We start from the raw sequence: 15361 nt of genomic DNA on the forward strand, positions 1-15361 counted from the left end.
TTTTCTTTTGTATAAGAATGTTTGTAACACTGTGTAAGATCTGGACCAGTCTTAAGGGTTGACTGCAGATGAAATAAAGTAGGTCTCCCAGCTCTGGTATGTACTCTTGCTCTCAGTTGGATTTAAATAGATTGGGCAGTATCTTCTAGGCAAAACAGAGGTGCGGGTATAGGAGATTTGTTCCTAGGTGGAACCTGGTGCACTTAGTAACTGAAGACCAAAAAAGTGAATGAAGCATTTTCTACCTTTCCTGAGAAATAAGAAGTACTTTGTTTTATCGTAATATGGGCCTGCCACCTCCTTATCAATAAGTACAACCTTGAAATATGGAGAGGAGCCCTACTCTACTTGGGTATGATTAGTATAATAGTCTTGGTACAGATAAAGCTCACATCTGAACTTCCATGAGATCTAAAAGGCTCTAATCCCTTTTAAAGTCCCATGGGGGTGTAGCTAGACAGCAGAAGCAAGAAGTGGGAAAAGAATCACTTTCACTTCTTACTGAAGCAGAGGTAAATATAAGGTGAAGAAATGTTACCAGTAAATACAAATGCAGATTCTTTTCATATTGCTTATAACTCATCTTTCTCCCTACCTCTTTTCCCAGTTGTGTAAAGAAACCAGTTTACTATCAGGGGTTTCTTGTACTGTCTGTTCCTTAAGAACATATAACAGACCATCATGGATCACTTGGGCTTCCTAGGTGGCTCAGTGGCAAAGAATCTGCCTACCAATGCAGGAGACCTGGGTGTTTGATCCGTGGGTTGGGAAGATCCCCTGGAGGAGGAAATGGCAACCCACTCCAGTATTCTTTTCTGGAAAACCACATGGACAGAGGAGCCTAATGGGCTACAGTCCATAGGATCACAGAGAATCAGACACTAAGTGAGCACATAGGCATGGGTCACTCACATTAAGTAACTAGAGACATTTACCTACATCAGCCTAGCAACCTTTTTGTTGACTCTGGGCACCAACTGAAGTAGTCAACAACACAACACATAAACCTTGAGTTGATTCACCATATATTCTTAATGATAAGAACTTGTAGCACTGATAAAAATGGCCACATATTGCCTTAAAATGTATGCTGCTTAGAGGTGAACAGAGTGCTGTTTGTCATCAAGACTGAAATGATTTTTACTGAGGCTAGTCCATAGTAATTGAGCACGGAGGCAGCTATGTCGGCATCAGCTATGTCTTACTCCTCTTTGTATTTAAAAACGCCCAGTAAACATTTAAGAAATGCCAAAGTGAGCTTTCATATAATCATGAAACTCATGTACAGAGGATTTATTTGGCACGTTCACATCTTTTGACAAGAAATTAAAGATGTTTCCCTAGGTTTAGTCTTTTTCTTTATGCCAAAATGGTGTACTAGCTCTCCTTAAGTGAATGCGAGGAGAAATAGCATTGTTGTTATAACTCTTCATTATTCATGTATGACTAACAACTTGGAGCATATGGAAATTGAGAGTTACATTATGATTGATGCTTGTACAGAATACTAAGCATTGGTGCAAGGTGTAGTGTTGGAAGTAGAATAGTGTTTTTATCATATTAGGAGTAAAGAATGGAACTGGCTTAATTTTGGATCTCATAGCGTTATGCTTTCAAAATCATATATTAAAACTAGGTCCTCATTTGATGTTGGATACTGATTTTTCAGAAAGTGAAGTTATTTGGGTAGACATAATTCAGTCTTAAGAGTAGATAATGTTTTTGTAACAGAATCATCACAGTATTTCAAATACATTAAAAGGGAGATTACTTAGATGAATAGTTTGGTAATTATTACATGGAATTCTGAATATAGTGCCAATAGTTTGATATTATGTAACATTTTGCCTTAAGAATTTCACATATGTCTTTCCCATAGTGTATTTATGATATAGAAATGAGTTCAGAAATTGAGTAATTATAGTTCAGTTTCTTTTTTAAAATTGATTTGTATTTTACAGTGTTGCATTGATTTCTGTGATGCAACAGTATGAATCCACCAGAAGTATACGTATATCCCCTCCCTCTTGAATGTTCCTCTCACCCCTCCCATATTATCATAGTTCACTTTCTTATCAGACCATACCTTTCGCAACTACACTGATCTTACCTTCCATAGTAATCTTAATTTGTACATTGTAGATGAGCAGTTTAGCAGTATCTTTAAGATGCCACTAATTGGGAAAAACATGGAAGATGTCTCTCCCTCTGGTAATCCCTTGAGCAGTAAAGAGCATATCCTTTACTACTCAAAAGTGAAAGTGAAAGTCCCTAGAGTCTGACTCTACTGAAGTGGGTAGCCTTTCCCTTCTCCAGAGGATCTTCACAACCCAGGGATTGAAGCCAGGTCTCCCACAATGCAGGCAGATTCTTTACCATCTGAGCCACCAGGGAAACCCAAGAATACTGGAGTGTCTTGCCTATCCCTTTCCCAGGGGATCTTCCCCATCCAGGAATCAAACTGGGGTCTCCTGCATTGCAGGCGAATTCTTTACCAACTGAGCTGCCAGGGAAGCCTTTATTACTCAAGGGATTATATTATTACTACTCAAGGGATTAGTAATAATGATCCTACATTATTGCTTTTTAGTGGAGTTGTCAGATTGTTGTAACTTTACAACATCCATGTAAGAATAAAAAAACATAATTCAGAACTTTGTGCAATTTTCATAATTGGTTTTACTTAGGAAGAAAATGGCAGGGGAATGGGTATTTGGATAGGGACTATATAGCTGTTTGCTCACCTGAACAGAGGCTTACTTTAAAAATATTTGTTGAATTCAGACTATATAAATAGGTTCTTTGGGGGATGGAAAGAAGGATTTGTTCTTGTATCTGATGTACCCGGGAAACAGGGTCCTCTGTGGCTTTTGACTGCTTGCTGCCATTTATAGGAGTGCCACTCTGTTTAGACAGGTAGGTACTTGCTAGAGTACAGTTGAGGAGATCACCTCCAGGCATGCCATTTCTAATGAGGGAAGATGTTGGATAGTGAAGGTGTCCCTGTCTAGGTCTGAAGAGGTGGCAACGCATATTTGGCCCTAATGTGTCTTCCTTGATTTTAGCAGTTTTTCTGGCAGATAGTAGCATCATCTGTGCTCAGATGAGTATGGTTTCTTAATTAACCATTTGTTCAAAAATGAACATTTGTCAAGCACGTGTTACTATCACTGCAGATGGTTTTTGTTCTCTAGCATTTTACATACTGTACTCATGGCTAAGTTGTTTCCTGCTCAGAAAAACAGTTATCTGAAAAGTTTGATGTATTGTGGAACAAGTGACTGCAATTAGAGGTGTGTGTGAAGTACTGCAGTGTGTATATCACACAGTTGCTTGGCTTAGAAGTTAATATGGAGCCTGGATTATGAAACCTGATTGGTTGTCAGAATAACCCAGGAAACCTAGGGCATCATTCTCAGAGATTTTTCTTAGTATCTGTTTGTGAAAAATTGCTTTCAAATCAAAGTTTTAATTAAATACTTTCAAGTTCAGTAGGGTAATAGATGACTTAAAAGAAATCTATTGTTACTTCTGTTAAAGATTGCTTTTGAAAAGTAAATTACATTTTTAAAATGTATATCCAAATTTTTATCTTTAGGATTTACTTTAAGTGCTTACTTACATGTTACAGATGCTTGGTGAATAGCATCATGTAATTGAAATGTGATTACAGTCTTTTAAATGTTTTTCCAGTTAGGGCCTCCATTAAAAAGTAGATTTATACATTTCTGGTTCATGTTGCATTTAAGTACTGCTTCTCTCCTCCATCCCATCCCACCTGTTATAGATATTACTCTTAATAAAAATGGCTCGATTCTGTAAAATACCCTATCCTAATTTATAGGTTAAAACAGAAATACTGAACATTAAAATAATAGGATACCTTATCAGGTTGGTCAAAACTGTGAAGAGACAAAAATTAGGAGAGTCATATGGGGAGTGTATAGATACAGATATAATTGTGTTTTGATTATGTTTTTAAGCCATGGAGGAGAAACATTCTGGGAGGAAACTGTTAACCTTTAAGATAGGAACTTTTTCAGTGTGTCATTTTGTAAATTAAGTTTTTAGAGTTCTGAATGAGGCCCAGAAAGCTAATTCTCCATTAACGGTGGGAGTTTTAATATACTCTAGGAATAAAATCACACATTTCCCCCTCTCGTTAGGTTCTAACATTTATTAAGTAGTATGATGGGAAAAACTGGGTTTGTTTGAATGCTGCAGCTATTTAATATGGAAAAAAGAAGGGTTGTTAAACGAGAACTTTGGTAATATGCTGAAATCATTGCTTTGAAAAGACATTGATTGGGTAATTTCAAAGCCAGTAGTTGACTCTCCAGCTGCTTTCCTTAGGTATAACTTAGGGGAGAATTTTCTGAAGTGATAAATGTGAAATACTTTTTTTAACATAGACTTCCACTATTGGAAGCACCACTGAGGTTTTCTTTTTGTTGTTCTGTTTTGTTTTTAATTCACAGAGAGAATGATGAATCAGTCAAAGAAGAGAAATCTGAATTAAAAGAAAAATCTACAGGGAATAAGAAGGCCAATAGATTCCATCCTTATTCAAAAGATAAGAATTCAGGCACTGGAGAAAAGAAGGGTCCAAATCGTAACAGAGTTTTTATTAGCAACATCCCATATGATATGAAATGGCAAGCTATTAAAGATCTAATGAGAGAAAAAGGTAACTATTTTTTGATAAACTCACTGTTGGATAATCTTCCTTTAGAATGGGGAGGGAGATAAGCAGACTTTTTTCATTCCTCTTGGCCACACAGACTCAAAAGATTGATTTTTGTTTATTTCTTGACACATAAATTAATCTTTTCTTCTTCTTTCACTTGGTACAATTTCATTACAAGGTAGTATGGTTAAATGAAGTGTTTTTTTTTTTTTTTTTTGCCATGTTAGTGGGGAAGGAGCGAGCCAACATATGCATGCCACCAAGAATTTTGTTAAAAGTGATTGCTTTGTCTAGTTGAAGTTTTTATAGATTTTTTAAAGGACTATTGCATTAGGTAAGCAATACATTTAGTGTGTTAAAGTATGAATAATAAGGTCTGATTATTTCTTTTTCCAAAAGCTGTTTTGTTATTATCTTGGTGGAGTCTGGAATCTGGCTGTGGAATTCATTTTGTTTGCATTGTCATGAATGCCATGATGCTGTCTCTGCAGTTCTATATTAAAATTGCGTTACTGCTGTTGCAGTTTTGTTTTCAGAATAACCTGAAAACCTTCATTTTATATATATGGTTTGTTTTGGGGAAAAATCATTTTAATACTTGATCTTGTAAAAGTTAGTTTTGTTATCTCTTGAAAAATTGAGTTTCAATAGTCCTGCAAACTATGTACTTGGTTTTGAGGCTGATCTAATAAATAAAAAAAATTTTTTTGCATTGGTGTATCTGTTGTAAGGTGACAACTATTTGATTGGTTTTATTCACTGACTTTATTTAGAAAGTGTGTGGCTTGCTGTGAAGCATGACTTGTAAATTTAGTTTACTGACGGCAAACATGATTTGAAGACATTCAGGTAGAAAGTCACCTTAAAACAGCTGTTGTGTGTAGGCGACCAAAGTTATTTGAAAAGTGCTAATGTTGATGTTTTTAATATGATAGGCTAAGGGACTTTTTGTATGTATATGTGCATTTGTTCACCAACTATATCATGCTGGCCAAAATATGATCTGTAGTATGAATTAGGTTAATATGGTTGTTAGCTTTTTTAGAGAATGTGGATGATGTACATTTCTGAAAATTAGTTAAATTTACATAGCCATTGACAGGAGGTATGTTGGTCTGGTTTTGATTGTTGGTGAATAATAGGTGCTTTTCTGTAGAGTTGTGCACAGGTGTGCAGTAAAGCAAGATACTGGTGTTTAAATGTATTGTTTCTTGGTATCTTCCTTTTGTATGTCTTATGTAGTTGGTGAGGTTACATACGTGGAGCTCTTTAAGGATGCGGAAGGAAAATCAAGGGTAAGTGCTGTGGGCAATAATCTGCTTGAGGTTTAAAAGTTCCTCAGCAGTTTACTTTTTGTATAATACTTGTACCAGTTTTTGGAAACTTAAGTTTCATTTTGTTTTACTCTATTATGAAAGATTTGAGGCTTTATACTAGCAAGTCTGACACACAAACCAACCTAGCTGCCTTGAAGAGGTGGGTTTTGAAAATGCTCATAAAGGGCATTCACTTTTCTAATGCTCAAAGGTAATGCTTCTTAGCCAATAGATTTTAATATAGGATTTTTTTTGTTGTGTTCTGATGTCTTCAAGGATATTTTAAAAGTCACTGAATTGATAATATTTCCTCAGAGTTCCATGAGAGGCCTGTAGCTTAAAGGTGTTATTTCAGAATGTATGTTTGAAACTTGCACTGAAGAGCTTAATTTGGTAGCCTACAGGACTACATAAAAGGCAGTGCTCTGACTAATTGGATGAATATAAAAACATTGATGATTAAATTGACAGAGAAGGAATTGGTTGATAGATTTTTATTTTTAGCAACAAAAGCAACATTGAAGAATATAATGGAAAGCTTTTTAAAAATGTTTAATTATATTAGCAAAAACCAGTTGGGTGCATGAGAAATAAAACGTATGTAATCACATTCAAAGGGCACTTTGAATAATAATTATGACAAGGAACTATTTAAAAAATGATTCTACTACTTTGTTTCTTTAGCATAAATTTTTTTAAAACATAGTTACAACTGGATGTTATTAAATTGTGTGCAGCCAGTTTTCTTTGAGAACTTTATAAAAATAAAATTGGAAAATTTACATTAAAACTATTTGTACACCATACATCTTTCAAAAATACATATAACAATGTAAGGACAGGTATTTGAGAGCCTTCAGTTATTTCCTTGATTGTGCAATAATGACATTGCTTTAGTTTTAAAGAACAGTCATCTAAAAGTAAAAATGTGCTTCTTAGATGCTAGGTTATACAATCTTAAATGGATAGATCTAAAAATTTATAGGAAATTTGCAGTCATTTGCCTGTTATGTTCTGGAGATGTAAAAGACAGAGTGATTGCATTATCAACTGTTTTAATGATTTGAATGTTAGAATCTGTCGTTAACTTCATCTACTGATCCAAAACTTTTTTTTCTTTTGCATATGTTGACAAATCTACCTGGATGTAGGGTTGTGGGTAAGAATTTTTTTTTTAGTATCTTAAGTGAAATTTAAATTTATGATTGGAAAAAAAATCTTAGTACATAAACATTTCCTATAAATTTTTTTCCCATTAAGTGTGGTTGAATTCAAAGATGAGGAATTTGTCAAGAAAGCACTAGAGACAATGAACAAGTACGACCTTAGTGGAAGACCGTTGAATATTAAAGAGGTAAGATTTCTTGTATTTGAAGTAATTTAAACATTTGAATAAAAGGACATAGCTTCTTTGGATTTTCATGTGGTAATGTTATTTATCTGATTACAACATTTTTTTAAAAGCATAGATGCTTATTAAAGTGTTATATAATTGATGACAGTTTTGCTTGTATATGATTTCATATTTGCTCTTAAGCAATATCCTATGTATTTGATTTGTCACCAGTTGTTATAAGCAGAGTGTATGATTTGTAAAAATTACAGGGTACAGAAAGTTAAAGAGGATAAACTTCAGATGCTGACTTTGTTTGGTATAAACGCTTTCAGTTTTCAGATTGTGTTGTCAGATTTGAATAATATTGTAGGTATTCTTGTAGTTGATAAAGTTTACTTAGTAATTCAAATACCTTATAGATTTAAATGAAATTGGTACTCACTTTTAATAAAATTAACCTGAAACTATCCCTGATTAAAATTTAAGAAAAGTTATAAATCTATTAGTGAAATATATAACCAGAACTTATTTATAAATGGAGATGTTTAGATGCCTCCCCTAAAATGAAGATGTTCACTTTGTGTGAAGCAGTGTAAATATATTGACAAAAGAATGATCAGAAGATAAAATGAAAAACTGTTTACAGTTAGCTGTTAAATTAACCTTGAAAATGGCTCGTTTGACTAGAAGTCATTTTCATGTCTCTCTTTAGTTCATATTGTTAATCTTACCTGAATAGTTTGATCACACACCACTTAGGAGTATATCCTTTTTAAAGTCTGTAATAAGAAACAACAGGAATATAACCTTGGGATGCTGAAGAGTTTCCACCAACATGGATACAAATCATTGTGGAACAGTACTGTCAGTCAAAATTTAATGTAGTATGGTGTTGGTTTGAGTCCCAGCTCTATCATTTTCTAGCTGTGTGACGAGTTAACTGTAATAATAATTTTGACTGTTGTTATTGCTGCACAAGGTGGGAGTGTAACTTGGTCCTTCGTCTTGTGTTCCTGGAAATGAGATGAAAAATATCTTGAAATTAAAGGCCATGCTGCCAGCAAATAAAAGTATCCCGTATCTCTTTATTGGAGTCAGCTTCTGAGTTTCTCTAATTCTGTTTGAGCCTAGGGATTTTTCGTTTTTGTTGTTGTTAATATTTTGACTGAGAAGTAGAAAATTGGTAGAGGAAGTTTAGACTCTAGTAAGCTGTGCCATTTATTTGGTATTAACTAATTTTCATGCATAAGCCAGGGCCAATTTTTCAGAAAAAGTGTTGATACCCTAATAATTTCCCATAAGGAAGTAACATTTGTAGAACAACCACCATATAGGAAATTATTATTTTGAGGATCATGACTTGTTTTTTTATGATGTTTCCTATTCCTCTTCAAAAGACAAGTATTACAGGGAATTCTCTGGTGGTCCAGTGGTTAGGACTCTGTGTTCTCACTGCCAAGGGCTGGGGTTCAATTCCTGGTCCCAGAACTAAGATCTCACAAGCCCCACACTGGGGCTGAAAAAAAAAAAAAAAGGACAAGTATTATAGGTTCTGTGTTTGTTTTGTTATTTTTTTTAACTGGGAACAAAGCCCATACTGTTTCTGTTCTTTTAAGTTTTAGTGCATTGTAGATCCTTGGTAATATTTCAGAGACCCTATAACAGATTTATGTGATCCAAGGTGATATAGAGTACTTCTTATTTTTAACTTCCTAAAGAGAAGAATGATTGAGTTGGCTGAGCTAAATGATGAGGTGTTCTTTATTCAATTAACTTTTCTGGATTAATCTCTAAAGGTTCCTTTCTTGAAATTATATGATTTTCATATGGGTGACTAGGATCATTGCTGAGAAATATTAGTTTGAATCTAGGGAAGAGTATATTTCCAATGTTTATTAACAGATATTAGAATTACATTTTATTTTTATTTTTTTTTTAAATTTTTTTTTCCATTTATTTTTATTAGTTGGAGGCTAATTACTTTACATCATTACAGTAGTTTTTGTCATACATTGAAATGAATTAGCCATGGATTTACATGTATTCCCCATCCCGGTCCCCCCTCCCACCTCCCTTTCCACCCGATCCCTCTGGGTCTTCCCAGTGCACCAGGCCCGAGCACTTGTCTCATGCACCCAACCTGGGCTGGTGATCTGTTTCACCCTAGATAATATACATGTTTCAATGCTGTTCTCTTGAAACATCCCACCCTCGCCTTCTCCCAGAGTCCACAAGTCTGTCCTATACATCTGAGTCTCTTTTTCTGTTTTGCATATAGGGTTATCGTTACCATCTTTCTAAATTCCATATATATGTGTTAGTATACTGTAATAGTCTTTATCTTTCTGGCTTACTTCGCTCTGTATAATGGGCTCCAGTTTCATCCATCTCATTAGAACTGATTCAAATGAATTCTTTTTAATGGCTGAGTAATATTCCATGGTGTATATGTACCACAGCTTCCTCATCCATTCGTCTGCTGATGGGCATCTGGGTTGCTTCCATGTCCTGGCTATTATAAACAGTGCTGCGATGAACATTGGGGTGCAGTTAAAATGCAAGTTTTGTGAATGGAAATGTAGTGCTCAAGTCACATTCTGCTTTAAAAAGTTGTAACAAATACAGATAACTTAAAAAAAAAATGTAATTGTAATCAGTATTAGAATTACATTTTAAAATTTACTTAAATGTGCTTAGTAGCAGTTATAAACTTATAGGCCCTCTCATAGCAAAAGTAGACAGGGACAGACAGACACCTAATGGGAATGGAGGGCTAAAAACCATGCTGTATAGTAGTTGGTTTTACATAAGTTGTATTTTATATATGTTTTATGATATGTGTGTATTTTGTGTGTATATATGTTTATATGTATGTCATATAATAAAAATGAAAATATAGAAATATGCTTTATTAACATTAAGATGTTAAGGAGAAACTGACTATCTTAATGGCTCATGAAGCATTTCCCCTACTAAGTCCTCCTCCTTCCCCCATGGGTAACCACTATTCTCAGTTTTGTATTTGTGCAAGTTTTTGAAACCTTAGTCCTGAAACATTTATTTATTAATTTGAAAAGTTATGTTGCATCCTTCAGAACACTTCTTTGCTTTTGTATTTCTTTTTATTTCTTCATCACGATGGAATACATTGAATGCCAGAATACCTTTATTCTTACATTCACTTCACCCTCTGTTCTCTTAGCCTTCCTAGAAAATTTATTTAAGTCACCCAGCTTTCTTTTCATTAGAATTCCCTGACCAGGACCAGCAGAGTAGAGTGTAGATGGTTACATGTATCGTAATCATTTGGTGTTGCAGATAGTAGTAGTCTGTGCATTTATGTGATTTTTGTTTTTGTACTCTACTGAGGTAAGTGAGAAGTATGTTTAAGCTTGCCTTTTTTTGTTTTGTTTAAAGGCAGAATATTTCTCTTAAAAGTTAATGAACTAAAGAAAACAAAACCAAACAATGTTTAGTACCATTCTCTACTTGGTACTTAGCCTTTCTTTATCTTCCTCTTCCCTCCATCTCAAATTGTAATCATTGTTGAGGTTGGAAAGTGTATAATTCTCTTTTGTTCAGGAATAAAATTTGCAAATTGTAACACTTCCCCTCTACCCCAGTATTTCTGGGTTTTATAACAGTTTGTTCTGCTGTTGAAAGCTTTGAGGTAATATGAATTTGACATTGCTTTGGGTATATAGTGAGAATTCATCATTACTGCATTTTGAAAAGGAAAGAGTCACAGTAAGTATTTGTTCCTCTTTGAGTTATTTGTATGTGTATGTGTCATATATTTGTATACCTGTGTGAGGACAAAATTAAACTAATTTCAAGTTCTTAAGTGACTTTAGTGATTGGAAAGAGGTATTTAATTGACATCCCTGGAGACTGAAATCTTTTGTCTGTCCACAGGTTTTTATGGGACTGGATTCTCTGGATGAGAAAAAAGTTCACACTTCAAGAGGGCCAGTAATTTGAGCCAGTTTGGATAGCTGCTGTAGAACTTGAAGTTGTTATTTTAGTGCTATAGATTTACTGATGTATATAGTGGCATTTAACATTCACTATATGTTATAGGATCCTGATGGAGAAAATGCTCGTAGGGCATTGCAACGAACAGGAGGATCATTTCCAGGAGGACATGTACCCGATATGGGATCGGGATTGATGAATTTACCACCTTCCATTCTCAATAATCCAAACATTCCTCCTGAGGTTATCAGTAATTTGCAGGCTGGTAGACTTGGTTCCACAATTTTTGTTGCTAATGTAAGTTTAAGCTTTACTCTAAAATTTTGCCATTCAGATATTTAGTTCTAATCATGAGATTACTAGATGAATGGGTTACAGGTTTATAAAATATTTTACTTGTTTTTAACTAAAGTAAGCAAAACAGTAATTATTATCAACTCAAACCCAATTTGAGTCCATAAATACAAGGTTAGAGTATAAACACAAGTATTTAGGATTTTTAAAAATAGAACTGTGAAATTTATAAATAAACAGTTCTTGATATTATGTACTATTATTGTATGTGATTTTAGTCATATTGGTAAGTGGATTTCTTTTAGATTTGGTATTTGTGAATGTGCATGTTGTTGTTGGTTTGTCTTAAGCTTTTGAAAGTCAGTGATATCAATCATACTTTCCAAAATCTGAATTTCTGTCAGTAAAAATAGATATGAAAGTTTCAAATGTACAAAACAGGACTGAGCAGCACTGAGAGGCTGTTTTGAGAATTTAAAAAAATCAAGGGTAAGGAACAACATAGATGTAGCTTACTGATCTTTAACAACTTAAGATTTTTTTTTTTAAGATGTTTCTATTTGATACCGTTGATACACTGTTTTACAAGAATTAGAATTCTTTATGTTTTTGAGAATTTAGAAATGATTTGTATTATTTTAAGTGGGGAGAGGGGTTAATAGGTATGTAACTTTATATGATTTTATATTAAGCTTGACTTCAAAGTTGGTTGGAAGAAGCTAAAGGAAGTGTTCAGCATAGCTGGAACTGTAAAGCGGGCAGATATTAAAGAAGACAAAGATGGCAAGAGCAGAGGAATGGGCACAGTCACTTTTGAACAAGCAATTGAAGCAGTTCAAGCTATTTGTATCCTGATTTACACTTTAGTGTTGTTTAATAAGGTTGAATTTTGATACCATTTTGTGGGGATCATGGAATTTAAGGTTGCCTTACTTAGAAATGTATATTAGAATTTGGTCTCCAGTGCATAAAACCTTTATTATGTCCAAGTACTAAAGTCACTCTTAAAACTTGAATTAGCCATATTATACAGGCCTGGTATTAACTTTTTCCTACTTTCTCTTCCTACTACAACTAATTGTATACATGTTGTTGACAGTAATGTATCTCATTGTACATTAACATAGTCACTTTAAATGATGCCTAGTTAGTTTTCTTTCTTCAGTAGTTGGATTAAAAGATATTTTATTTATAAAATAAAACTATAAAGCAAAGAATTGAAGCTTTGAGTATGTGGAAGAGACTAATACAAATAAGTAAAATATTAAAAGATGTTGATTAAAATATTAGGGGTAGTTTGATGCTAAATATGATTATTAAAAATGTGTTTGTGTTCAAGTATAATTTCATAGTCGTCCTAACTGGCTTTCCTTGACTGAACCAACAGCTATGTTCAATGGGCAGTTTTTGTTTGATAGACCTATGCATGTGAAAATGGTGAGTTCCTATATATCACTTCAACTCTCCAACCTCAAATTTTATCTTCTTTCTTTTATGTTACAGATCTTTTAAGTTATGTATTAACCATATAATAAACTTTTTTGCAATTAGGATGACAAGTCTGTCCCTCATGAAGACTACCGTTCACATGACAGTAAAACACCACAGTTACCACGTAAGTAAAGTTGTTATTAGAAGTAATACAGACTACTCTTTTTCAGTTTTGTTATATGCTAAACAAAACTGTTTTTCTGCTTGCGTCCCTAGTTGCCCACCATTTGGTGTTTTGAGTTTTGGAGCTAGTTTGTCATAATTGATTAGAAAGACTGAGAAGATAAATATGTGCCACTTTTTTTTTCTTTTTGTAGTTTTTTCTGATTATAAAAACAGTATATACTAAAAAGTTTGTTACGGTCTTATGTGGGTGGGGGGAAAGTCTTTGTAATTTTACTATCCATAAATAACCTCCATTATAACATTTTTGTGAATTTACTTCCAGTGTTTCCTTTTTTTATTTCCCAATATTTTTATTAGTTGGAGGCTCATTACTTTACAATATTGTAGTGCTTTTTGCCATACCTTGACATGAATCAGCCATGGATTTACATGTGTTGCCCATCCTGATCCCCTCTCCCACCTCCCTCCCCATCCCATCCCACTGGGTCTTCCCAGTGTACCAGCCCTGAGCACTTGTCTCATGCATCCAACCTGGGCTGGTGATCTGTTTCACACTTGATAATATACATGTTTCAATGCTTTTCTCTCAGATCATCCCACTCTTGCCTTCTCCCAGAGTCCAAAAGTTTGTTCTGTACATCTGTGTCTCTTTTTCTGTCTTGCATATAAGACTATCGTTACCATCTTTTTAAATTCCATATATATGCGTTAGTATACTATATTGGTGTTTATATCTTTCTGGCTTACGTCACTCTGTATAATGGGCTCCAGTTTCATCCATCTCATTAGAACTGATTCAAATGTATTCTTTTTAATGGCTGAGTAATATTCCATTGTGTATAGGTACCATAGCTTTCTTATCCATTCATCAGCTGATGGGCATCTAGGTTGCTTCCATGTCCTGGCTACTATAAACAGTGCTTCGATGAACATTGGGGTACACGTGTTTCTTTCAGATCTGATTTCCTCCGTGTGTATGCCCAGGAGTGGGATTGCTGGGTCATATGGCAGTTCTATTTCCAGTTTTTTAAGGAATCTCCACACTGTTCTCCATAGTGGCTGTGCTAGTTTGCATTCCCACCCACAGTGTAAGAGGGTTCCCTTTTCTCCACACCCTCTCCAGCATTTATTGCTTGTAGACTTTTGGTTAGGAGCCATCCTGACTGGCGTGTAATGGTACCTCGTTGTGATTTTGATTTGCATTTCTCTGACGATGAGTGATGTTGAGCATCTTTTCATGTGTTTGTTAGCCATCTGTATTTCTTCTTTGGAGAAATGTCTGTTTAGTCCTTTGGCCCATTTTTTGATTGGGTCATTTATTTTTCTGGAATTGAGCTGCAGGAGTTGTTTGTGTATTTTTGAGATTAATCCTTTGTCTGTTGCTTCATTTGCTATTATTTTCTCCCATTCTGAAGGCTGTCTTTTCACTTTCCTTATAGTTTCCTTTGTTGTGCAAAAGCTTTTAAGTTTAATTAGGTCCCATTTATTTTTTATTTTCTTTCCAATATTCTGGGAGGTGGGTCATAGAGGATCTTGCTGTGATTTATGTCAGAGAGTGTTTTGCCTGTGTTCTTCTCTAGGAGTTTTATAGTTTCTGGTCTTACATTTAGATCTTTAATCCATTTTGAGTTTATTTTTGTGTATGGTGTTAGAAAGTGTTCTGGTTTCATTCTTTTACAAGTGGTTGACCAGTTTTCCCAGCACCACTTGTTAAAGAGGTTGTCTTTTTTCCATTGTATATTCTTGCCTCCTTTGTCGAAGATAAGGTGTCCATAGGTATGTGGATTTATTTCTGGGCTTTCTTTTCTGTTCCATTGATCTATATTTCTGTCTTTGTCTGCCAATACTGTACTATCTTGATGACTATGGCTTTGTAGTAGAGCCTGAAGTCAGGCAGGTTGATTCCACCAGTTCCATTCTTCTTTCTCAAGATTGCTTTGGCTATTCGAGGTTTTTTTGTATTTCCATACAAATTGTGAAATTATTTGTTCTAGTTCTGTGAAGAATACTGTTGGTAGCTTGATAGGGATTGCATTGAAATCTATAGATTGCTTTGGGTAGTATAGTCATTTTCACAGTATTGATTCTTCCAATCCATGAACATGGTATATTTCTCCATCTGTTTGTGTCCTCTTT

General features: G+C 34.5%; 1 protein-coding gene across 2 annotated transcripts in view; it reads left to right on the forward strand.

Moving 5' to 3' along the window:
• The window catches only part of MYEF2 (myelin expression factor 2), a 42557-nt gene that overhangs the window by 1333 nt on the left and 25863 nt on the right, over positions 1–15361 (forward strand). For both annotated transcript variants that reach the window (XM_020875473.2, XM_020875474.2), the window contains exons 2-9: positions 4479–4687; positions 5930–5982; positions 7155–7162; positions 7264–7357; positions 11420–11611; positions 12301–12454; positions 12996–13045; positions 13160–13223. In XM_020875473.2, coding sequence (XP_020731132.2) covers positions 4479–4687; positions 5930–5982; positions 7155–7162; positions 7264–7357; positions 11420–11611; positions 12301–12454; positions 12996–13045; positions 13160–13223 — 824 coding nt within the window. The remainder of the gene's footprint in view (positions 1–4478; positions 4688–5929; positions 5983–7154; positions 7163–7263; positions 7358–11419; positions 11612–12300; positions 12455–12995; positions 13046–13159; positions 13224–15361) is intronic.

The sequence above is a fragment of the Odocoileus virginianus genome, chromosome 6 (assembly GCF_023699985.2).
Source record: "Odocoileus virginianus isolate 20LAN1187 ecotype Illinois chromosome 6, Ovbor_1.2, whole genome shotgun sequence".
Lineage (NCBI taxonomy): Eukaryota > Metazoa > Chordata > Mammalia > Artiodactyla > Cervidae > Odocoileus > Odocoileus virginianus.